Raw genomic sequence first — 24,119 nt, forward strand, 5'->3', positions numbered from 1 at the left:
TTTCCTTAGCCTTTCTCATCGGTCACATACAGTTTCCTTAAGTATTGGCCCACACTGGACTGAATCAAATCTAAGTGTATGACGGCGCCATACTTTAAATGTTCATTTTGACTTTATCCAAACCCGTGTCAAAACTCTAGTCTGGTTCTCAGCACCACCGTAACAGAAGAATAGCAAACAAGACTTTCATGATAGTTTGTTGGTACCCTTCGTGTCATATGATGTAAAATCAGGGACCTTTTTTTTTTTTTTTTTTTTTTATACAAAAAACGTCTGCAGTGGAGGTACGTTAAAATAGCAATTTCGTGTTTATTATTGTCTGTAATTAAATTTATGAAGGTTCTGGAAAAGTTCCTGTAAAATTCAACTTGTGCGGGTCAGCAGCTGACATTTTCAGCAGGCAATACTTTACAATACTGTATTTATTGTGAAAACAAACGAAAACTCTTTCAAACTACTATACTGAGAAAAACGAATTGTAATTTTCTATATTCATGTTCAATAAGCATTTTTTCTCTTCCTTCTAGGTACATTTTAGACAAACAGAAAAGGTAAAGAAAAATAAAAAACAACAACAAAACAATGGTTTTCCTTAAAATATTAAATCAGTTACATCGTCGCACATAGAAGGCCTATAAAATACGTTGTAATTAATTTATTTGGTCGATTATTATTATTATTATTATTATTATTATTATTATTATTATTATTAAAATTAGTGTTATTATATGACTCATGCTTATATATATCCAGGTGTTTGGTATCGAAAGAAAATATAATAGTTAGAATAACCTTATTATATCACATTTAATAAATCATGGATTTATCTGTAAAATATGTTCCAGAATAACAGTAACAGTTTTTTTTTTTTTTTTTTTCCTGTGGCGTGAAAACGTTACAGCTTCTGTATGCAAATTAATATGGACAGGCATTCATCATGCAAATGTGTATGTGTATGTGCTGTGCTGTCTGTCGAGATAAGGTCGTGTTGTATTTGATGGGGAAATTGTAGTAAACCACAACGTACTAGAACTGCTTCTGTAATAATTTACACAATATATACCTATCTATCTATCTATCTATCTATCTATCTATCTATATATACTACACATACACACACACAATATAGCCTGTCTGTATTACTAATGTTGAATATTCACGTCGGTGTGTCTTGTGAATGTTATATACTTCAATAACAAAACAACAACAAAAAAAACATTCAGAATCATATAGCGATAGTTTCAAAGACCATTTACAACGGGTATATGTATTCTCTTAAACACGGATTGGCTATATCAAACTAATAAAATACAATTTAGTGTGTGGACATTTTTTGCTAAAACCATTAAGATCTCATCTGTCAAACTAGTGCGTAAGCGTAGACATGCAATCACACGATGATGTTTAAGACAGTAAAGTAACAGAAACAAACAATAATAAAAGCCGTCCTCAGCTGAGTACAGCGCCGCCACAAAAGTGACGTCACTCTCCAAGACAGCCGAACTACATCGCGGAAAAACACACTAAGCAGTGACACATATCTTTTATTTTAATAATCAGAAATAATTGAACAAACCTACAACTCGGTTAATAAGGTCTTTACACTACTTTTAAAGACACCCAAACATTGAATTGTCAAAACAAACAGAACATTTGCCGAAAGGAGAAGCGAAAGAACGGATTTATTTTTCTCCCCCCCTTCCGGCGGAAGTATCTCGTATAGCTGAGGCCTCATCACTTCAATGGCGACCGAAAACTGGTTGAATAAAGAGCTGGTGCTGCTGCGGAGGGGGGTCGGAGGAGTGTGATAGCAAATAAATAAATAAATATAAGCCTAAATAATCATAAATTACAACTCAAAATCTTCACACATTAAACAATGGCCGACACAACGGCCAAAAGTCAGAATGTATCGTTCCTTGAATCGGGTAAGACGAAAAAAAAAGTACACACTTAGATAATAGTACTAAAAAAAAAAAAAACGCTATGAATTAAAACTTTTAACTTTAAAATTCCCTGTTTTGTAATATTTCTTAATGTCCATTTACAGAGCTGTATTACCTGATTGCGCGTTTTTTATCGAAAGGCCCTTGTCGGAAAGCGGCAGAGGTGAGCTGGCAACTTCCCTTCATTTTGTATTTGTTTAAAAAAAAAAAAAAAAAACATTTGTGTTGTTTGAAAAATTATTGAAAGACCCATGTCTGAAAAAATGCATGTTTTTTATTTATTGCAGGTCTTGGTGGGGGAGCTAGAGGATTACGAGGTCTGTACAGCACAGCCCGTCCAGCTGTGTATGTGTGTCTGTGTGTGCGAGAGAGCTGTGACTTGTTTTTTGGTCACTGACTTTTTTAAACCGCTTCTATGTCACTGTCTCTTTCTTTTGACATCACACATTTTTACAAACCCGATTTTACGATATTGTAACATATTCTAAAGTCATGTGTACCCCTCGTTTTTATTTTTTAAGCTTCTTCCAAAACGATTGGACTGGGAAGGCAATGATCATCCCAGAACGTACGAAGATTTGGTAAGAACAGTTTTATTACATTTCTTAGGGTTATTAGAAATATTAATTCTCACGGTCTCTCATCATACTTTTTATTTTTTTTTTATTATGTAAGTACTTTCAATTCGTCCTCGCTTTTATAAGGCATCGAACAGAATTTTTTTTAGTGGGGGTTGTTTGTGGCTTTTCCCACGGTGTTATGTTTGAATTGCCGGGGAAAAAAAAGTAGAAAATACGATTGTTTGCCGCTGAAGGTGATTTTTTTTTAGGTATTAAATTGCAATAGAGGGGGTGGAGATTATACTAAGGAGGGTGCAATTGAGTGAAGAGTCCTATATGGGCCAATCTGGAGGCGCGATTCATATCCTCCAGCAAAATGTTTTGTCAGTTGAGCTCTGATTGGTCTTTCTTTAATACTATGCCAATGTGTTTCCTATGGGACTGTAAACTGTCTTTTTGTGGGGGTTAAGTGCACTGAACGGGGGAGGAGCTACTCCTTTCGTTTCGAAATGTAAGTGTCATTTCATTTTTTAAAGATGCATTGTCAAATTTTTGTTTCGTGTTAGAATATTCAAGTAAGCCTCAACCTAAAACTTATGTCTATCAGGTTTACATGAGTCATTATTTAGGTTTGTTTTGTTGATTATTTTTGTCTTTGAGAGGATTACATTTCCTAAAACACTTGTGTATCAGTTTGATATATATATATATAAATATATATTGGGATTTTTAACCATAAAGAAATCATCACATTTAGTATGATCGGATGCAGGGAAAGGGGCATACTGTGTGACAGATAAGACATAGATAAAGTTAGAGCCATAATCTATGAGTCTATATTGTGTGAGACTGTGTTTGTTTTGTCTTAAGTTTTGGTGCATTTAAATAAAATTTGTTCTTGAGGGGGGGGGAACTTAATGCAAAACATGTCTATTTCTGTTCCTGTGTAGTTCAACGCCACCTGTGACTGGTGGGGGGGTGGGGGGTATTTTGGTCACAACAGCTGCATTTCATGTCTCAGAATAGTGGGGCTAGAACTTCCACATAACAACGAAACCTCCAGAATACATACCAAGGCTCTTCTGTATTTGTTCTACTTTTTGAGCAAATACACCTGAGATTTATACAGCCAAGCAGCTTGTAATGACACAAGGGACCATTAAAAAGTCATCTTTTATAGACAGATGGGCTACATTTTTAGATTTTTGGCAATGTTTTGGTTTCACATTGCAGCCATTCAGTAATACTGAGTGTATGTGTGTTCAGATGCACCAATCCTCGAATTGTTCGGTGTGATTTTAGAAACCACAATAAAAAGGAATACTTGAAAGAATGAGGTCTTCCAGTACCTGTTACTGCACTTACCTGGCATACCTGTATGTACTGATTTTTTTCTCACTGCATTTCTAGGTTCGTGCGAACAAACATGTGGCGCCTGATCATTTGCTGCGGATTTGCCAACAAATCGGCCCACTTCTGGACAAAGAAGTTCCATCATGTGTGGCAGGGGTCCGATCCCTGCTCGGTGCAGGGAGACAGTGTTTACTCCGAACCGCCAAAGGTGTTGCGTTTACAGAAAATACCCACGTTCTGTGACAAATGGGTCCATGTTTTCAAAGCATTTACTCCAGCCTTTAACTCCTGTTTTTTGAAAGAGGAACAGTAAGATGTCTGCTAGTTTTACAAAACTAGAACCAAACAACTAAGTAATATAATCCAAGTATTCACAATGTGTTTGTTTGCTACTTTTGCAACATTAATTAATTTATTTTCTCTTGGTAATGCTATGAAAATATGACCAATGGTGTCTTGAGACAATTTGCCTCCCCCTTTGCTTCATAGATGAATGTAGAAAAGTCTAATACTAGGTATTTATACCAGGTTACTCTCTCTTGGTTGATGGGGCAGGGGAAAATAGGATGACTAACAAAATTAATTTGTTTCTTTTGGTTTTGTTTCCAAGATTGCAAAAATGTTGTTTTGAAGGGCCCAGATTTTGCAGCTCTCCACAGAGGAAGGCCACCAGAGTTGCCTGTGAACTACAGAGGCCCTCCAAATCTGGGTAAACTTTATATTATCCATAATTCATGGATAATCCTAGAATTTGCCTACTAATATCTCTCTATCTCTCTATCTCTCTATCTCTCTATCTATCTCTCTCTCTATCTATCTATCTCTATCTATCTATCTATCTACATCTCTCTATCTACATCTCTCTATCTATATAGTCTGTGCTGTGAACTTTCAACTCTTGTTTGTTTATTTTGTTTGTAAAGGTGCAGTGTTCAGTTTTTGAAATTAAAATTTAGTATTGCCATATATTTTATGTTTCATACTTATTCTACCATAAATGCACTAGGTATTTAAGTAATAGGCATTATACAAATCAAAAGATCGAATTTTGCATGTGAGTGACATGCTGCTACTCACACATTGTCAAACGGTTTCTGTTAACGGAACAATAGAAAAAAAACACAGTGCGTGAATGAACCATTGACGGTTTAGAACAACCTGCGAATTCCTGGCTAGCGAACGAACCTTTAATTAATGCCCTTCTTGCAAGCAAATTCTGAAATCGCAATCATATTCTGTTAGAGGATGGAAATACAGGGTTGCCTATTTTGTATGCCTTATTTGTTAACTTGACTCACGGTCCTCCTAACTGTCATGTGGGCCAGATTCCCCAACACTTCTTTATTTTCATCTAGCCATTTTTCTCATTATTTAAATTAAGAAATTGACTGTGTACAATATTATACAAATCAAATGCGTTTAAAGCCATTCATTTAGATGTGCATGCTTTGCATGTTGTTGTTGATTATTATTGTTGTTGTTATTATTGTTATTGTTATTAAAACCTGCTGTGTCCTTTCTGTTTCTGTAGTCGAGGTTTATCGTGGGAGAGAGCTGACGGGAGCAGACCGTTTTAGTTCAATATGTCCTGTGAGCTCCTACCAACACATGAAGATGCGCAGGAGAATCCTTGGTCATCTTTCAGCTGTTTACTGTGTTGCATTTGACCGCACTGGACAGAGGATTTTTACTGTAAGTGCCTGCCATTGTACTTGAAACATTGGTCAATGCCTCCTTTGTGCACTCCCAGTGGAGTAATGTGTTTATTTAAACAAATGTCAACAATTTTGGTGCATAAGTAACATGCCACTTTGTAGTTCTCCTGCTTTAAAATTGGTTTGTTTTAATCTCCTGTTTTACTTCTGCTATCTGGGATAGCTTGGCGGTTGTTTTTTCTTTTTATATAAAGGCACTTTTTGGAATTTAAATTCAGGGGGATTGTAACTCAATGTTATTCTCTTTATGTGACTGTTTGTTTTAGGGCTCTGATGACTGCCTGGTGAAGATCTGGTCCTCCTTTGATGGCAGTTTGCACTCTACACTGAGAGGCCATTCAGCAGAGATTTCTGACCTGGCTGTTAACTTTGAGAACACTCTCATAGCTGCAGGCAGCTGTGACAAAGTGATCCGAGTGTGGTGCCTCCGGACCTGCGCCCCAGTGGCTGTGCTGCAGGGCCATTCTGGGTCCATTACTTCCTTACAGGTATGGGGATCCTGCCGGTAGACTGGCACACTATAAATACCTAAAAATATGAGTGCTCAATGAACAGGAGATGTACAGTATATACTCTTAATACTTGGTATGAAGGATAAGAAAAATGGCTACGGTGGTGTACTTTTCAATATTACTTTTTTCTATGCAACTACTGGATATATTGTGACTATTTTCTGCACAGTTTAAATGTAACGATTTGCTGTTTATCTGAAAATCTGTGCACTGAGATTGCAGTTCACAATTCCCCAGTCTCATTGTTCTTTTCATTTGTTCAAATGATTGACTTGTTGGGTTGGGTTGGATAGGCAGTTACTAAGCTTGTGGTGTGTTGAGCTGATAGTCATTTTTTTCCCTTTGAAAAAGAGAAATACCATAAATGAGTACTTGTAAATTAAGCAGTAAAGACTTAAATATTTTACTTAATGTGCTTTTAAGACGAGGGGACGCATTATTTAAAATGCTGTCTTCTCTTCCAGTTTTGTCCAATGGCTAAAGGCTCTGTGAGATACATGGTGTCTACTGGAGTGGATGGGACAGTCTGCTTTTGGCAGTGGGATGCCAACAACATGACATTTAAGTAAGTCCAGATTTGTCTACAGTTCAGTTTTTGCTCGAGAGGAAAGGAGTAAGTCAACCAAGCAGTCCGCTCAAGGAATCCAAAAAACATGGAACCCAAACATGGGGTCTATTTTGTGTTATTTTTTGGAATCTGAGTTATTAAAAATAATAATAATAATTGCAGTATGGGTATAACACTTGTTTTACTTTTTATCATTAAAGCAATCGCCCACACAAGTTTACAGAAAGACCCAGACCAGGAGTACAAATGATTTGTTCTTCATTTAGTGCCGGTAAGGTAACAATATAATTATTCTTGTTTGTTTTTATTTATATATTTTCTCATGGTTGCTGCACTCTGTTTTTTCATTATGGCTTGCTCTTGTGTGCCATGATCATCATCAAGTGTCTTGTGGAAAGCGCAATTGTATTGCTTTTTGTTTTATTTGTTTTAGGTGGCATGTTCTTAGCAACTGGCAGCACCGACCATGTGATTCGAATGTATTTTCTTGGCAGTGGGAGCCCTGAGAAAATTGCAGAACTTGAGTCGCATACGGTAGGGCTTTAGTCTTGTGTCCTGATTTTTCATTGTCTTCTCTTTGCAGCCATAGTTGTGAATTTAAAATTTTTTATTTTTACATTGACGATTTTCCTAATAGTGTGCAGTTTCTACTGAAATTACAAAGGATTTTCAACTTCTATTTCAGGATAAAGTTGACAGCATTCAGTTTTGCCACACTGGGGACAGGTATATATATGTTTTCTTATTCTTAAGCTATAAATACATAGTTAGTTCATTTGTTAATATAATAAGTTGTGAAAATGTTATAGTGTGTAACATCTTTATACTTCCAGTGATAGATGTACAGTATTACAGCATGCAATATTGATTTTGCAGATTTGTGAGTGGCAGCAAAGATGGAACAGCTCGAATCTGGAATTTTCAGCAGCATAGGTGGAGAAGCATTTTGCTGGAAATGGCTTGCACATTAGAAGGGTAAAGGTTTTTGCTTTTTGTTTCTGATTTTACTTTCTCTAGCCAAATAATTAGTTACATTTTATAATGCACCCTTCTGCATAGGGTTAATGCCATGCCACGCTACTGGGGAAGAATTGCAAAAAGAGGAATAGTTTTAGTTTATAATCCATGATCTTACAGCTGATTTTGTGTTTTTTTCAAGGCCTGTAACCACTCCAGATGAGGAAAAGTTTTTCAAGCCAAAAGTGACAATGATTGCTTGGGATCGACATGATAACCATGTTATCACGGCTGTTAATACCCATCTGGTTAAAGTGTGGCATTCTTACACGGGGCAACTGCTTCACATCTTGAAGGTAGGAGACATTTGGGTGGGTGGGTGTGTGCGTGCACGGGGGTCAGCTGGTGAAATGTATGGATTCACCTAGCAGTACACGTTCTGATGACGTGGCGAGCGGCGAGCGGGGACGTAATCTTCTAAATGATGTGTGTTTTTTTTTTTTTTCGTAGGGTCACGAGGATGAAGTGTTTGTGCTGGAGCCACATCCCTTTGACCCCAGAATTGTGCTGTCGGCTGGGCATGATGGGAACATCTTTATATGGGACATAACCAAAGGCACAAAAACGCGGCACTATTTCAACATGGTAAAGTTCATTCAGTTTGTGCTGTTACACAAGCTCTGGGACGGCTCCAACTGCTATTAAGGGTTGCAGGGGTGGGAGCTTTTGTGCCATTTGTTTATCAAAACAGTCTAGTTACTGTATAACTGTATAACAGAATTTTAAATCCCAGTGGCAGTGCATCACAGACCTCAATCTACACCAACTGTTTTGTATAAATTACAGCCCCTCTTCATAAACGTTTTCAAAAGGAAACATACTTAAATCTTGGACAAACATTTCCATCCAAACTTTTCATCAATGCATGATTCAGTGTTTACGGTTATGGATAATGGCTCTGTGATTGTGATTAGTTAAACTGTGATAACTGTCTCTTAAGCATGCTTGATGTTGAACCATGTTTCTTGTTGATTTTCCCTTGTAGATTGAGGGCCAAGGTCATGGTGCTGTGTTTGACTGTAAGTTCTCACCAGATGGACAGCACATTGCCTGCACAGATTCTCATGGGCACCTGCTCATATTTGGATTTGGATGCAGTAAGCCTTACGAAAAGGTAATTTTTTTGCAATTGTATTAAATTTACATATACAGTACATTTTTGTAAAAATAGGAATTCAACACGGCAACCAGTTATTTTGTGATGTAAATAAATTTGTTGGACAAACCTAAATTTAAAGCCGTACCTTTCACGATCACGATTATATAGTTTAAAGACACCAAAATATAATTCAAATGAAAATGTGCTTAAATGTTGACCCGTGGGATCCAGTAAAAGTGAGAATATGCCCAACACATTTAATCTTGCTTTCAGTAGTGATTTTAAAACTGCTCTTGGCTTTCTTAGATTCCAGACCAGATGTTTTTCCACACTGATTACCGGCCGCTTATTCGAGACGCCAACAATTACGTCTTGGATGAGCAGACCCAGCAGGCACCCCACCTCATGCCTCCACCCTTCTTAGTGGATGTTGATGGAAACCCACACCCCACTAAATACCAGAGGCTTGTCCCGGGAAGGGAGAATTTTGCAGATGAGCAACTGATTCCTCAACTGGGATATGTTGCAACAAGTAAGCTGCAGTTTGCCCTTTTTATAATTTTCCTAACGTGTTTTAGCTGCTGCTTCACTTCTTGAAACCTCCTTTTTTGGGAATGCCATAGGCAAGCTCCTGCAGCTACACAGCTACTGAATGCCAAGGCTATTGTCCTTCAAGTTTTGCTGCAGCTAAAACAAAAAATAAACACGGGTGAGAGGATGTCGTCTATGTTTAAAATATAAGCCACTGCACCGTCATCTTCGGAATTATAGCAAAGGCTTGCTTTAATGAGGAAAACGCTTTATGCCAAATTCATAATGCATTAACCTATCAATAAATGGAAAATACATTTGCTGGCATCCTAACCTTTTATTTAAATATCCCATTATATGTGAAGTAGTTAATTGTTAGTAAATTATTTTTGGTATATTTCTGTTTCTACATAGTTGAAATTAAAAACAGAAAAAAAGCCTCGCCACAGGCGTTTATTTTTTACCATTACATTTTATTTAATGTTATTTATTTTGGGTTTGTATTCTTGAATATGTTCTAGGTGTCAATATATATATTGTAAGAGAAGTCAAGTCTGGTTCTGAAGTGGAGTTGTTATACTCTTGTGATTGCAACTGGATGTGTAATTTATCAAAATGTTGACAATACTTTTTTTGTCACAAACGTCCATTCCAAAAAAAACGTGTCCCTGCCTGCCCTTTCTTGCAGTTATTTAGGGTGCTTGGGGTGGGTAATGTGTACAAACCTGCACAACTGAATTTCACAAAAAAGACTTGCTGCAGTGCTACTTGACAGTGGATCAGGTTTGCATCAAGTGAGGAAAGAACAGGTTTCACTGGTGAACAGAGTTGAATAACTCAGGACTAAATGTTCTCTCTGGGCTTGAAAGGCACTCAAAACACAAGCAACTGTCAAGGTGCTCTGTTTCATTTGAAATGTTTTGTTATTGACCAGTGACAATCACAAAATCTAAATATGTAAGAGAACGTCACTGAAGGGGTAGGGGGGGGTCACAAGAAAAGGCAGGCTGGATTGCCCTTCTGTTGCAGCCTGGAGTGAGCGCCAGTATTGTCTGCCTCCGGTGTCCTAAATATTGAATCTAATTGGGTACATAAATAAATAACGCTTTCATTTAGATTTATATATAAAGAAAGAAATGTAACAACATTAAGTAAAACAGGCCAACAATAATAAAATCTTACTAAAACACATTCAAGTTGGTTTTTTTTTTTTTCTGTTGCAGACACACCTGTCTTGAGTGTGTGTTTTAAATTGCAGGTACTGATTTGAATTGTTCCACTTAAACAGGTGATGGCGAGGTTGTGGAGCAGGTGATCAGCCAGCAGACCAGTGACCATGATGAACAAGTCCGGGAGCTCAATGTGCTTGATGGCATTATCAGACAGTTACAGGAGCAACAGGACCAGAGGAGTAGAGAGTCAGCAGCCCTCCCAAATGGGCCACAAAACCAGGAAGGCACCCCTAGAAGAGGTGATTTTTTTTAAGTGCTTATCAGTAACTGTTTGGTGCCGGTGCTGACTGGGAGTAATTCATAATGTAATGAGGTCATTTCACAGCCCGCTTGGTGGACTAGGTATGAGTTTAGCAACTTATGGCCACACCTTTTTACATCTTAAAAAAACAAACAAACCAAAAAACCCTCAATCTTTCTGCAAATATACATTTATTTATCAAGTTCCCCAGGAATAGCTTCTGTAAGTCTTTCTAGTGTTTGGTTAATTGGAGAGTCGCAGGCTTGATGCAGAACGAGGGCGTGGTTCGTCGTTCAGGCTGTATTCAATAAGGAAGAATCCTCTGACTGTTCTGGTGGTCCAGTTCAGTCTGTCTATTATTCATTTATCAACTTTCCTTGGCGATCCAGCTTAATATAGTTTCTTTTAAGTTCTTTAACTATTTGAGTTTACTTCCAAGTTTATTAAATTATTAGGGTGTTTTGCTGAATTGCTGGAGATGATGGTTCAGGTGGTGTTGCTTGGAGCTGGTGGTTTAAGGTTGTTAATGTGAGCTCCCCTTTCGCCAAACTCTGTGAAAGCAAAGAAAGTGCTCTCTTGACCTTGAGGTTATTTTACAGTAACACAGGAACTTGGGCCCCACTTAATCACCCTGGTTGTCTTTATTACAATTTGCAGGGTGCTGGAATGATCAGAAAGATGCTTGACGACCTTTTATGGTCCTACAATACCTATCTACATTGTAATAGTTTTTACAGTTTTCAGAAATCCAAGTGTCGAAGTCCAGTCCTCCCCAAATGTTGGCCTTCGTCGTAGTGGGCAGGTTGAAGGTGTGCGGCAGATGCATCAGAACGCTCCGAGGAGCCAGATGGCCACGGAGCGCGACCTTCAGGCCTGGAAAAGAAGAGTTGTGGTGCCAGAGTTGTCACCCTACATACTCAAGTAAGATTGATTTGTAAGATAGGCACAGTGATGGTGCTCCTTTCTCGTGAATCTTGTTCCTATTCACATCTTCTCCTTAAATGTCCACATGTTTTACAGGAGACAGGAAGAGTACAGACTAGCAAAAGGGGGAGAGGAGTTGGTTCTGTATACAACGGAAAAGAAAAGAAAGTCCTTACATGGATCATTCAAGGTAAAACTTCTCTTCCCCACAAATAAAAATGAATAGTACAGATTGCTAGCCTGCTAAACTGCCACCGTTGTAAATATGTAGCGTTTTAATTTATTTTATTTTCAAGTTGCCTTTAACATTATTTACTCAACAGGATGATTCGGATGATGGCAGACCACGCACAAAAAGAAAAACGCGACCACGTCGGCCAAAGCAGACAAGCTATCGAACCCGTAACACTGCAGTAGATCAGTTTGAGTTTTCTTGTGAAGAAGGGGAAGAGACTGAAAGCTCCTTATCTGAAGAGGTTAGTGCTGCCTGGAATTCATTTTATTTTTTATATGTATTTTTAAATGAACTTTTGAGGGGGAGGTCAAGAGCCAGCAAAAGATGTATTGTATACAATCAAAACATTTAATATATATGCTTTGATTGCTCAGAGAACAGTTCTCCTCATTACACTTCAGTGACACAGACTGGTTGGCTGCCTGGTCAAGGTGTAGACTTCGCAGTGTCGGCTGTTTCCTCTAGAGTTCAGTAGCTTGGTAACAAGAAGCAATTGACTCTACAGTGGGAGCAGAGGTCACCAGTTTATTTTCAGTCTTCCTCGTCGATAAGTAGGGGGCAACGTTTTGAATTGGTCATTTTTAAATTGGGTACAGAAATGGGAGGGTAAAAATTATAAACATGATTAGGGAAACGTGTGTTTGGCTAGAAAACCTGCCTCGAGTGTGTGGTAATATGTTACAAAAGTTATCTCCATCAACCTAGGAGAATGAAATAACAGATAGTGGAGCTTTTTGGATTTCTAATGAGGAAGAAGAGGCTGAAGAGGAGTGGAAAAGTGAAAGCAACAGTTCAAGGTACAGAAAGAAGGCAGTTACATTTTTTTTTTTTTTTACCAGTTTTTAAATAAAAAAAATAGAACATGCAAATTATATATGCAGGCCATATCACTCCCATGAGGTAAATGTTTGTTTTCCAGCAACTCTTCCAGTGAGTACTCTGACTGGACTGCAGATGCAGGTATCAATCTCCAGCCTCCCACCCGCACCTCCTCCAGGAGGAGAGCGAGGCGCAAGCTCAGCAGCTCGGAGGAGGAAGAGTCAGCTGAGGAACATTGTGCCGAGGCTCCAAAACCAAAGAAGCCTAAAGAAAGAACACCAAAGGTAGCGACACCAAGCACATGTGCATTTGGGATGCATTGAAATTACTGAAACGTTCTCCAAAATGCCAATGTTCCCTGTGCAAGTGTAACATTTCGAGGATTGTGTGCCCGAAGGTGATGCAGAATAAACAACACATCACACAAAGATGCAAAGTTTAAAGTCATTTTCTGTTGCTTGTATTCCTGTCTAGAGTTAGCGTTGCTCTTTTTGCAACATTTTTATTCATCAGAATGTGTTGCGTTATATCCGCGGTTTGTCTTGTAAAGCTCCTCGTATTTGTTTTTTTGTCTTTCTTCCAAGGGTCCAAGTCAAAGACCAGCCTTAAACAGAGAAATATCAAATGAATTCCGTCCTTCTGCATGGATCACTGACGTCATCCCCCGGAAGTCCCCATTCGTTCCCCAAATGGGCGATGAGGTAAATTCTGTTAAGCTGTGGTTGGCTCCTCCCTCGGTAGGTGCTATTCATAAAGGTTTTTATCCCCAAGGAGCCAGATGTAGTAGAGGAAGTACCTGTATGCATCTCACACAGTGCAAACGATAAGCAGGGTTTTTTCTTTATTTAAATTGGTTTATATGTTTGATTCAGGTGATATATTTCCGTCAAGGCCACGAATCTTATGTTGAAGCGGTGAGAAGAAATAACCTTTATGACATCAACCTTGACAAGCAACCATGGAAAAAGTTGGAGCTCAGGGTAAGTATATACGGTAGTACTCATTGTCATTTTTAAATCCACCTTTTGAGATGAGTATGTGAGTGTTAAAGGTAGCATTAATTGGATATTTACCAAATGAAGTTCAGAGCTTTTCTTCAAGTCTTGTTGCAGTACATTTTAATCAGACTAATACTCACAACTTTTGGAGGTGATTTCCAGTAGGGTAAATTCAGTATTGAACTCGGCCCTCCAGATAAGGTTTTGGGGTCATTTAGAGTAATTAACATTTTTTAGACACTGAGAAATGTATTTTGGGTAAATGCAACATTGCCTTGAAGTCCATGAGTACTTTCAATAAAAACCGTACATACTTTTGACCATCGAGATGCTGGGAACCAACAAAGTACAAGAAGCTTCAATGCAAAAGCAGTGCAGCAAAATTGCTATGCGTATTTGTTACACCTGAAACGCCTGATGTTTTTTCAATGTGCAGAATACCCTTTACGCAGCTTATCTGAAGCGCTGATTTCACTGATGTGTAGTATTTGAAACACCCTTTAAAAAAAAAACCAAAAAAAAACACACATGCTTTAGTTGTACTTGCTACCAATTGATTGCTTTTAGCACTCAGCACTTTCTTTATATTATCAGGATCAAGAGTTTGTTAAAATTACTGGAATCAAGTATGAAGTTTGCCCTCCGACACTGTGCTGTCTGAAGCTTTCTCTCATAGATCATGGCACAGGGAAGCTGACGGATAAATCGTTTTCTGTTAAGTACGTAACTTCTCAAATTGCAATATTTTTAAAAATGAAAGAAGGTGGATTTTAATTGGGATGAGTGGTGATTTTTCATGCAACTTGAACTGAATTAGAGTCCTCTGGCAAATTCTTGATGCTTTGTCTATGGTTATATCACCTTTTGGTACTGCTTTTACAACTTGTAGGTTGGGGTTAATTTAAAAATGAAGATTTCTTTAATTGCAAAAAAAAAAATATTGAAATAGATATATCTAGAACTCAATGTGATTTTATGAAGTTTTGGTGAATTTTAAAAAATAAACCATATATAAAATATTATATAATAAATTGTCTTCATTGCAGGTACCATGACATGCCTGACGTAATTGATTTCCTTGTTTTGCGACAATGTTACGAGGAAGCAAGGCAAAGAGACTGGCAACCAAGTAAATATACGCCATGTTTTGTGCTTTAATTCTTCATTTGCTTCAAGTTTTTGCTAAAGGTTGGGTAGAATGTAAAAGCAACCCAAACATTGCGTTCTGCATCGCGCACACTGCTGCATCAGCCTTGCTCTTTCACTCTCCCTGGCCTGTCCTTATGGCCTAGCTGAGGCAGCAAAATACAATGCCAGTCAAAGGCAGCTGAGGCAGTGGTTTTATGTGTAGTCCCGTCTGCTGTGCATAAATCAAGGATAAGTCTAAACAAGTTTACAAAAAAAAATACAGTAATCGTACGAGTCTGGCAACTTAACTTGAATGAAATATAAAAGTGTTACATACTGTAGTGCAGCATAAACGTAATAGTTTCAAATGCGCTGAACAAAAATAAAATACACTCTTTACTTGTTACAAGTGCCATCTAGTTATGTACATGGTTTAAATTATTGTATGCTGTATTTATAAACACATACATTTATTTCCATCTGTAGTGACAGCATACTTTTTGAAGGGTGCTTCTAAAATGTAGTATTTATAACAAAAAGTGTAACCCATGAACATAAATATATGTTATTGTATTGGCTGATATCTGACACAGCTTCTATTTAATGTTTTTTGCAGATGACCGATTCAGATCGGTTATTGATGATGCGTGGTGGTTTGGGACCATCTTATGTCAAGAGCCATATCAGCCAGAGTACCCTGACAGTCACTTCCAGTGCTTTAAAGTTCAGTGAGTACGCTGCACATCCCGATGGGGGACATCTGCTGGGATTGTTTCATTTTCATTAAGCTCAACAAGAGAAACCCTGGTCAAATTGTAATTTCTGTTCTTTGATGAGCATGATGGCTCATTAAGTGGAGATGTTAAACCTCCCTGTCCCCAATGGCTTGAATCTCTACTAAAAGGGAGAATGTGATTTGATTTCTGTACCAACAGAGTGGATTTCTCATTGATCGGTTTGTAGATTATTGTTTTTCTATCAAACCTTAACGTAATGCTTTGAGAAATAATTATGCTGTTTTTTGTTTTCATAGGTGGGACAATAATGAAATTGAAAAGGTTAGCCCTTGGGATGTGGAACCTATTCCAGAAAATGGTATGATAAAATAACTTAATATGTGGACTGTAAACATTTTAAATGTTATGTTATCAGATGAAGAAATGCATACTAACAATAAACCATGTTTATTAATTTTTGTAATTCTAAAACAATTGAAAAATGAAGTCCAGTATGCTTTCCAGAACTTTTATACGTGATGCTGTTGAGCTGGTTGCAGCCTGTTAATCTACACTAAACTGTAGATAATTTAAGATTTGAATTTGGGAGGTTCCTAATCCACTGAAGTCTAACATCACAATCTGGAAGAAAGTACTGTTGATGTAGCTGACCTGAGAAGAGACATACATTTAGATGTAATGTACATACACTGAGAAATGCTTTAAAATAAAAAATAACATCCGTAGTAATGATATTAGTGAGTCATGCTGTGGCTCTGATATAGCCACAGCAGTAGTCTACAACAACAGAGACTACTGCTAATGTTCCTTTTTCTCTCTGAGCCTAAAATGGCTGTCCTATCAAATTAATTTTGACATGCTTTTACACCATTTGCAACGTAAAATAAATAATAACTTGAATGCTCCCTGTTTTTGCACAGCTCAGCAGCCTGATCAGATTGGTGGAGGTGTCCCAGTGACCCCCGAGGAACTGAGCAGACTGATGTATCAACCTCAGAAGGGAGAATGGGGATTAGTAAGGTCCATGGATGAAGAATGTGAACGAATTATCAGCGGCATTGATCAGCTCATGGTTCTTGGTAAGATGGTTATGTGTTAGATGTGCTGCTTGCTCTAAGACGTCCTGTTATCAGGTTCGTTCCTCATCATACGTAGGTTGTTACATATATTAAATACACAGAATTAGGATGATTTGTTTATAGTAATAGCATATTGACAGACAGTAGCAAAAAGAGTGCAAAGTGATAACTAAAACAGCAGTGATTTTGCAGTATTTTTTTTCCCCTTTCTTTCTAAACAGACTTTGTGACCCCCTTTGCTGCCCCTGTGGACATTCTCACGTATCCTGCATACTGTACAGTAGTGGCATATCCTACAGATCTTGGTACTATCAGGATGAGGCTTGTGAACAGGTTTTACCGGTCAGTTGGAAATTTAACTGGAATTTCATAACCAGTACAGACACTAAAGTGACTAGGAATTGCATCTCTGTGTAAAGGCCTGTAAAATGTTCATTTAAAAAGATATTGTGTAAATGAATAGTGAAGCTGTAAAAGGTAATAACTGACCTATTCTTGACCCATGCCGATTGCAGGAAGATCTCTGCTCTTGTGTGGGAGGTGAGATATCTTGAACACAACGCCAGAACGTTCAATGTGCCAGGAAGCTCAATTGCACGATCAGCAAAGAAGATCACTGACATTCTCCTCAAGTTTATCAAGTAAGATCTTCATAGTGCACTATTGTGAAGTATGCTGCTGTTCATTCACACTAAAATAATGTTTTATATGTGTTACCTTTCTCAGTATGGCTGCTGGATTAGGCATTTTATGATTTCCAAAGTAAATGTAAGTTCATGTGTGTGTACTTTTTTGTGTTAATCAGCAAGCAAGACTGTACAAACATTTTGGAGCTTTATGGCACAATGGATGAAGAGACCAGTTCAGAAGAACAGGTAAAATGGAAACTTAAACCATATACACCCACCCCTCGTTATATTGCCCCTCGCTATACTGCGGATTCGGATATGTTTTGGTCCTGGAGTTGGCTCCCCATTTTTTCAATCCAACTGCACATGCCCTAGCTGCAATATACATAGGCAATTTCACTTAGAATTACTGTTCATTTATTTCGTACTGCACATCACAAGCAAAAATATACAAAACAATTAAAAACAAAACATTAATAATTCTCTGTTATCATGTACACACGCATTGCACAATAACACAAAGCAAATTAAATATCCACGTGCTGACGCGGTTTTTATTTTAGCCAACGAGGTGTGGCAGCAATGCACCAGCAAAAGCCACAGGGCAGCGACGTCAGCTCCCTGGCAACAGGCCTCCTATATTGGGAATGGATTCTTTCAATGCAGCGGGTTTGTACATTTGAGAAATGAGAGGAAGACTCATGAAATTAGTTGGGAGACTTAAGTTGATGAGAAGCAATTACCCTCCACAGTACGAATTAAAATGGTGTACTGCTTTTTATACGTAAAATGAGAAAAAAGCAGGTTGCATAAAGTATTTAGATTGGACCCTGACACCCTCGATAAAACAAGGGAGTGATTGTATAGTATTTGTTAGCCTATTTGTTTTTCTATGGGGGTCTCGCTATATCGCGGCCCTCGATATATAGCAGGTTTATAATGGACCCCGACACCCTCGATAGATCGTGTGGGTGGTGTATTCTTAAACACTTTTTTTTTTTTTTCCAGTTTTTGAAACGCCTTATTTAAACTTTTTATTATTATTATTATTATTATTATTGATCATCATTTTCCGTTAAGTTTGAGTGCTCAGTTAGTAAATAGGAATTAATTACTAATCAAGATAATGAGCATTACTATGAAAATAATCATGCTGTTAATTGGAGGAGCTTTGACTGTCCAGCAAAATAAGGAATGACAGTCCCTGAAAAAAAAATACGTCCTGTATAAAACAATCCTTCGTTATGGAAAACATACTAGATTACTAGTGTCTTTTTTCTTTTCCCTGTTAATGCTTGCATAAGTGCTGATGTGAATGAAAAGCGATTGCTTTACTGCTGATTCTTCCTTAGGAACAGAATGACAATGACGCTCCTGGAACATCGACTGGAAGAAGACTACGTCAAGTAAGTCTTTGCATTTATTTTGTAAAAACCTTTGCCATGAGGGTAATGTTTCTACATTTCTTATTTTAGCTGAGGAGTGTTTTAGCAGAGCTGCATTGAGTGTGTTATAGCTATGGATGAAATACCGACCTATGTTTTCTTGCAAATCCTTTTTGCTACAGTGCCGGAGTGGGAAGAGAAGCACTGTGGAAGTAACCTATGATGTAGATGCGTGGAAGCAGCAGTGCAAATCTTTGCTGGAGTACATCTTTCAGTGTGAGGACTCTGAACCTTTCCGGCACCCTGTTGATGAGAACGAGTATCCAGTAAGTAAAGTGGTACATTTGAAGGGGAAACTGATATTTTTTTTTCAATGAGCATGACAAACCTACAAAGCAGAGTGCTTTTAAGTTTAAAAAAAAAAAAAGAAAAAAAAGTTTTAGTATGATATTCTAATACAGAAATAGATATTGTGTTTCTTTAATTTCCCATGTAATTGAGAATGTATATGAAAGTGCTTAAATAGATATACAATGTATTTAACAAAGGAAGTGATGTGCTATGTTTGGGTACTACAGTGATATGTAGAAGTTTAGGCAAGTTACTACGAAATTCAAAAGCATTTCTATCAAAAAAAAAAAAAATATATGTTTGTTTCCTTCAGGATTACCTGAATATTATAGACACACCAATGGACTTGGAAACTGTGAGGAAGGTGTTGGATGAAGACCGGTATGAAAACCCAACAGAGCTTTGCAAAGATATCCGGTTGATATTTAGCAATGCAAAAGCCTTTACGCCAAACAAGCGGTCTAAGGTATGATTGTTTGTCTTTCTGTTTGTTTATTTTTTTCTAGTGATGTAAGTATTTTCAGCTGCTTTTGTATTGGGGATTGGATTTCTCAGTAACAGGGAATCCACTGGGATTGATTGCATCAACCACTTTTTTTTTTTTTTTTGGGTGGGGGTGGGGGCAATCCTGAAATAGCTACAGATAAAGTAGCTATTTACCAAAGTTTAGCTTTATAGTAGATATGTTTATTGGTCTCATGTTCTGAATGGAGTTACATGTTTTATATACTTCAATAGTAGTATAAACTTGACAGAATAGTTAAATCAACAGAAATGTGAATTGACAGTGCTTCCCACTTGCAGATCTACAGCATGACTTTGCGACTGTCTGCGTTCTTTGAGGAGCGCATACGATCGATTATCTCTGACTATAAAACAGCTGTGCAACACAGTGCAAAACTCCGTCGCAGTCAGAGATTCAGGAAGAAACTGCAGCACAGAGAAGCTTCAGTCTCGAGTAGTCGTGCTTCCAGGTGAGTTTACTGTGACTTTCTTTTTTGCTAACACCATTTTCGCTTTAACAAGAAACAACCAAGTGTTACTTTGTCTGTAAAATTATACAAGGAATGCCTACAAGGGGTGTCATACTGCAAAATATTTTAATTGTGACTACCTAACTCCCCCCCCCCCCCCCCTTAGTCCGGAGAGAAAACAGAAACAGGTGAAACTTCAGGAAAAAGTGGAAGTGGTTTTCTCCAAGAAGTCTACAAAATCGACTAAAGCCTCCTGCATCTTGAAATCAACGAGATGGAGTGGAGGCACTAGCACATCTGGAGACTCCTCCAGTGAAAACTCGGAGAGCTCCTCCGCCTCGTCGGTGTCATTTAAAAACATGAAGGCGAGAGCAGCAACCTCAGGAGACAGCTCTGAAGAATCATCGTTTGGTAAGTTTAAGCTGGAAAGTGTTGCATCGGGGGCTGTCTGTATTATCTGAGTAAGCAGCTCTACATGGGTGCGGGTCCCAGCTCTCTCACCCACAGTACAGTATATTTGATATAATTATATATCATTATATAACTCAAATGTTGATGTCCCAATAATGAAAACAAAATGAATTATGATTTTTTCTTTTGGATTTAGAGAGTGAAAATGAATCGCTGTCTAGTGGCTCCGGTGAAAATGAAGGAAATGCTGCAAAACCTTCGGGCTCCACTCATCTCTATCAGAATGGTGCAACTAACGCAAGGAACACGAGCAGAAGGGTGACGAGAAATAATGCAGCATTGGACAGGCGCAAACAAGGCAAGAGATGTGATATTTTTAATCAGAACTAAGGTTTGTCATACTCAGAGTTGACTGTAAATCCAATCACAATAGCAGCTTCTGAAACATTTACATTTAAAAGTCCCTGTCTGCAGCACGTTTGGCTGCAGAAATATGTAAAATGTTGTCCTCAACACTTTGATTATCATGGAAGAATATGATTTTATTTTATTATTTATTTAGAAAATGGACACAGCAGAAGAGCTTGCCGTAACCAACCGAGGAAGTCTGAGAGCAGCTCGGAGAAAGAAGAGAATTCTCCACCTACAAGTGAGGAGGAGGAGGAGGAGGAGGAGGAGGAGGAGCCGAGTCTTGCTAGACGCAAAGCTCCCAGGAGGACAGCTGCTGCTGCTGCTGTTAATATAATGGCAATGGCTGATGAAGAGGAGGAGTCTCCTTCAGAGGGTGAAAGTCGTAAAGGCTCCAGCAGAGACCTGAAAAAGAAATCTCCATTGCAGAGCCGATCTGCAGGGGTGGAATCATCTCGGCGGAATGCAGAAGCACAAGGCAGCGGGCACAAACGGCCACATAGAAAAACTAGAAAAACAAAGCAGGAAGTCAGTTCGGAAGCAGAAGAGGGATCCAGTTCGGAAAGTGATGCTAGCAAACGTAGCCCAAAGCGGAAAATGCCCCCACGATCCAGGAGGAAAAAGCCTGAAAAGGACCAGGTGGAAGATGAGTGGGAAGTTGGAGAAGGCCATGGTCGTACTGTGGCAGCCACACGTGCACAGAAGAAGGCTTTACTGAAGCATGAGAAATCTGTCACTGACAATAAAAATGGAAGAAGAGAATCTGAAAACGAAGAATTCTCTCCCTCTAGTAATCGGCAAGCAGATGTTGAAAGGAAGCTGCCCCCTCGAACTGCAGCAAGTAAGAATAAACGCACAATACATTCTGAAGAGGAATCTGAATCAAGCAAGGGGTATGAAAGCAGTCCGAATAGAAAAAGCAAATCCTCCACAGCCTCGGAGGATACTGAATCGGAGAGTGAAGGAACAAACTCGGAGAGACAGAACTTTCCCAAAAGAACGCTCCGTAGCCGCACCACTGTGACCACTTCAAGAAAAAAAGTATCAAACAGAGACTCATCGACATCACAATCTGAGAGTACAGGGCATGAGCAAAGAAGGAGAAATCTGCGCCATCGAACCACCTCAGGGACACGATTAACACCAGGCTCTGAAGGGAAATGGGACTCGATAAGGAAGCTGCCCCATCGAACAGCTGCCACGATGAAGAAATACACAGAGGAATCTGAAGGTACTGGATTCGAGTCCGAGACAGAACTTCAGAATGGCAATTGTAACAACAGGAAACTGCCCAGTCGGGCTGCCAGCAAAGCAAATACAGAGAGTGACACAAGAGAAGAGGGACCACCGTCTGAGCTCGAGGAGAACACCGTTGTTGGCAGAAAGAAACTTACCCAACAAAGCTCTGCCAGGAAAAAGTATAATCCTGGATCATCTGAAGAAGAGAGAGCTCAGTCTGAGGGGCAGAAGAAAAAAATACAAAAGAGGACAAAATTGCAGCCGCCTTCTTCTAAACGGTGTATATGGGACGACGGGTACTCTGAAGAAGAAAGATCGCAGTCGGAGGATGAGGTAGGGGCTCACAAGAGCAAGTCTCCTCATCGGACTGCTTTTAAAAAAAAGAACATTCGAGCAGATTCAGAGGCAAACTCAAAATCGGAGAGGAATGGCAGAAAAATGTCGGCAGTCTCGACTAGAAAAAGAAAGCTCTTAAGTGATTCAGAAGAGAGTGCTGAATCTGACAGGAAGGAGAATCACGCAAGCAAAAAAAGCTTCAGGAGAGCCCCTGTAACTGAGTCTGAAGCAGAGGACCAAGATAGGAGGGAGGCGTCGTCTGAGGATGAAGAATGGCAAGGTAGTGTGGTGGGGAAGAGTAGAGAGAGGCAGTCATCGGGGGTTTCAAGGAAAAGGAGGCTTCCCAGGAAAAGCATCAGGAAACGGAAAAGGGATTCCAGCAGCGAGTCCGAATCAAACAGCAGTGATTCCTCCAGCTCAGAATCAGAGTCCTTAAATTTAGGAACAGGATCTGGATCAGATTCCATGGACAACAGTGTTGGTAGCTTAGAAAGAAACCCAAATAAGAGAAAAGGGAAAAGTGCAGCCAACAGCCAGGGGGCTGTCCGGAAGTCTAAAAGAAAACAAGTAAAATTTGCAGTACATGACAAAGAAGATGACGATGATGATGATGATGATGAATTTGTTCCAGGCTGTGGAAAGTCACAGAGAGTCTCTTTGATCAGGACAAGAAACCAAGGTAGACAGACTGTCAAATATGCTGACTTTGAATAAAGGTATAAAGGGTAGTCTGTATCTCAAGAACTAGTTCGAACAGTTGTGTAAAAAAGCAAAAAACAAAACACAAACCTTAAAGACAACGATTGATTGTCCTGAGAAGGTAGTAGCACTGGAATCCTTTAGAAAATGCTGTGAATATATATTGTTTCATTCAGGGATTATATTTTATATTTTCTATGAAAAAAATTAAAAGTTTGTAAATTATGACTGTTAACCATACAGGCATTCAACTTGCCATTTTTGCAAGGTTTAGCACAGATGCCTTCTGTGCCTCATTTTGGGGGCTGATAATATATGTCTGGGGGGGGGGGGGGGGGGGGGGGGGGGAATTAATTCTAATAAATAACATAACGTGCTTTTATAATTGTCAGCCAGTGACAAGTTTGTGCGGAGCATTAACAGCTTAGGTGCTACGTTAAAATACCTCTCATCGTAACTAATTTGCTGGCTTGAACTAAAATGTATTAGCACTGTATACAAGAGTACATTAGCAACTCAGGGGTTAAAAAAAATTTAAAAAAAATTTAAATTCTAATGTGTGCTGCAATCTAAACCTTGCATTGTCTTTCAATAGCAAAATAAATGATGATTTTGAAAGTAGCAATTGCTGTTGGTTTAACACATATATGCACTGGCCTTGAACAAATAAACTACACTCCACCCCAATATAGAGCCAAGAACTTTACATACTGTATCTGTGTGAGTATTGTGTGAAATGAAGCAGAGAGCACAGGAGTACAAATGTTATATTGGAAGCAGTGATGTGGCTGGATGGTGTGTAATGATATTGAATGAGATGTTAGTAGTGTAAGCAGGAGTTTAAATGCAGATTTAAAATCTACTGTAAAGAAGAAAATGGCCCTTTATTACTTTAAGTGCCAGAGCATTGAAAAGCTATGTATTTAAGAATATGCTCTTTCCTACTGAAGGAACGGTGACTTTATCCTAAAACTACTAAAGATTAATTTTCAT

At 38.6% G+C, this 24,119-nt stretch overlaps 1 protein-coding gene across 1 annotated transcript; it reads left to right on the top strand.

Annotated features, from left to right (window-relative positions):
• The first annotated feature begins 1,698 nt into the window (after positions 1 to 1,698).
• Positions 1,699 to 23,460, top strand: LOC117405713 (bromodomain and WD repeat-containing protein 3-like). The gene is made up of 40 exons (XM_034923596.2): positions 1,699 to 1,928; positions 2,051 to 2,109; positions 2,234 to 2,263; positions 2,468 to 2,527; positions 3,917 to 4,067; positions 4,470 to 4,568; positions 5,391 to 5,551; positions 5,841 to 6,062; positions 6,551 to 6,651; positions 6,855 to 6,925; positions 7,088 to 7,188; positions 7,340 to 7,380; positions 7,531 to 7,629; positions 7,814 to 7,967; positions 8,122 to 8,256; positions 8,657 to 8,785; positions 9,077 to 9,302; positions 10,590 to 10,772; positions 11,512 to 11,695; positions 11,795 to 11,888; positions 12,022 to 12,174; positions 12,639 to 12,730; positions 12,853 to 13,036; positions 13,337 to 13,453; positions 13,625 to 13,732; positions 14,345 to 14,469; positions 14,797 to 14,879; positions 15,495 to 15,606; positions 15,912 to 15,973; positions 16,536 to 16,694; positions 16,916 to 17,036; positions 17,210 to 17,335; positions 17,500 to 17,569; positions 18,676 to 18,729; positions 18,891 to 19,034; positions 19,373 to 19,525; positions 19,864 to 20,033; positions 20,200 to 20,444; positions 20,641 to 20,802; positions 21,007 to 23,460. The coding sequence occupies exons 1-40, from the start codon at positions 1,880 to 1,882 to the stop codon at positions 23,139 to 23,141; spliced, it is 6,924 nt and encodes a 2,307-aa protein (XP_034779487.2). The 5' UTR covers positions 1,699 to 1,879; the 3' UTR covers positions 23,142 to 23,460.
• The last annotated feature ends 659 nt before the right edge of the window (positions 23,461 to 24,119 follow it).

Source organism: Acipenser ruthenus, chromosome 9, assembly GCF_902713425.1.
Source record: "Acipenser ruthenus chromosome 9, fAciRut3.2 maternal haplotype, whole genome shotgun sequence".
Taxonomy (NCBI): Eukaryota; Metazoa; Chordata; class Actinopteri; order Acipenseriformes; family Acipenseridae; genus Acipenser; species Acipenser ruthenus.

What these genes read in the sequence shown, in the direction of transcription:
- LOC117405713 (XM_034923596.2), top strand. Translation starts at nt 1,880, where the DNA reads ATGGCCGACACAACGGCCAAAAGTCAGAATGTATCGTTCCTTGAATCG. An exon ending in AGTGAAAGCAACAGTTCAAG is followed by an intron (nt 12,731 to 12,852) that starts GTACAGAAAGAA and finishes TTTGTTTTCCAG; the next exon opens with CAACTCTTCCAGTGAGTACT. An exon ending in GGAACCTATTCCAGAAAATG is followed by an intron (nt 15,974 to 16,535) that starts GTATGATAAAAT and finishes GTTTTTGCACAG; the next exon opens with CTCAGCAGCCTGATCAGATT.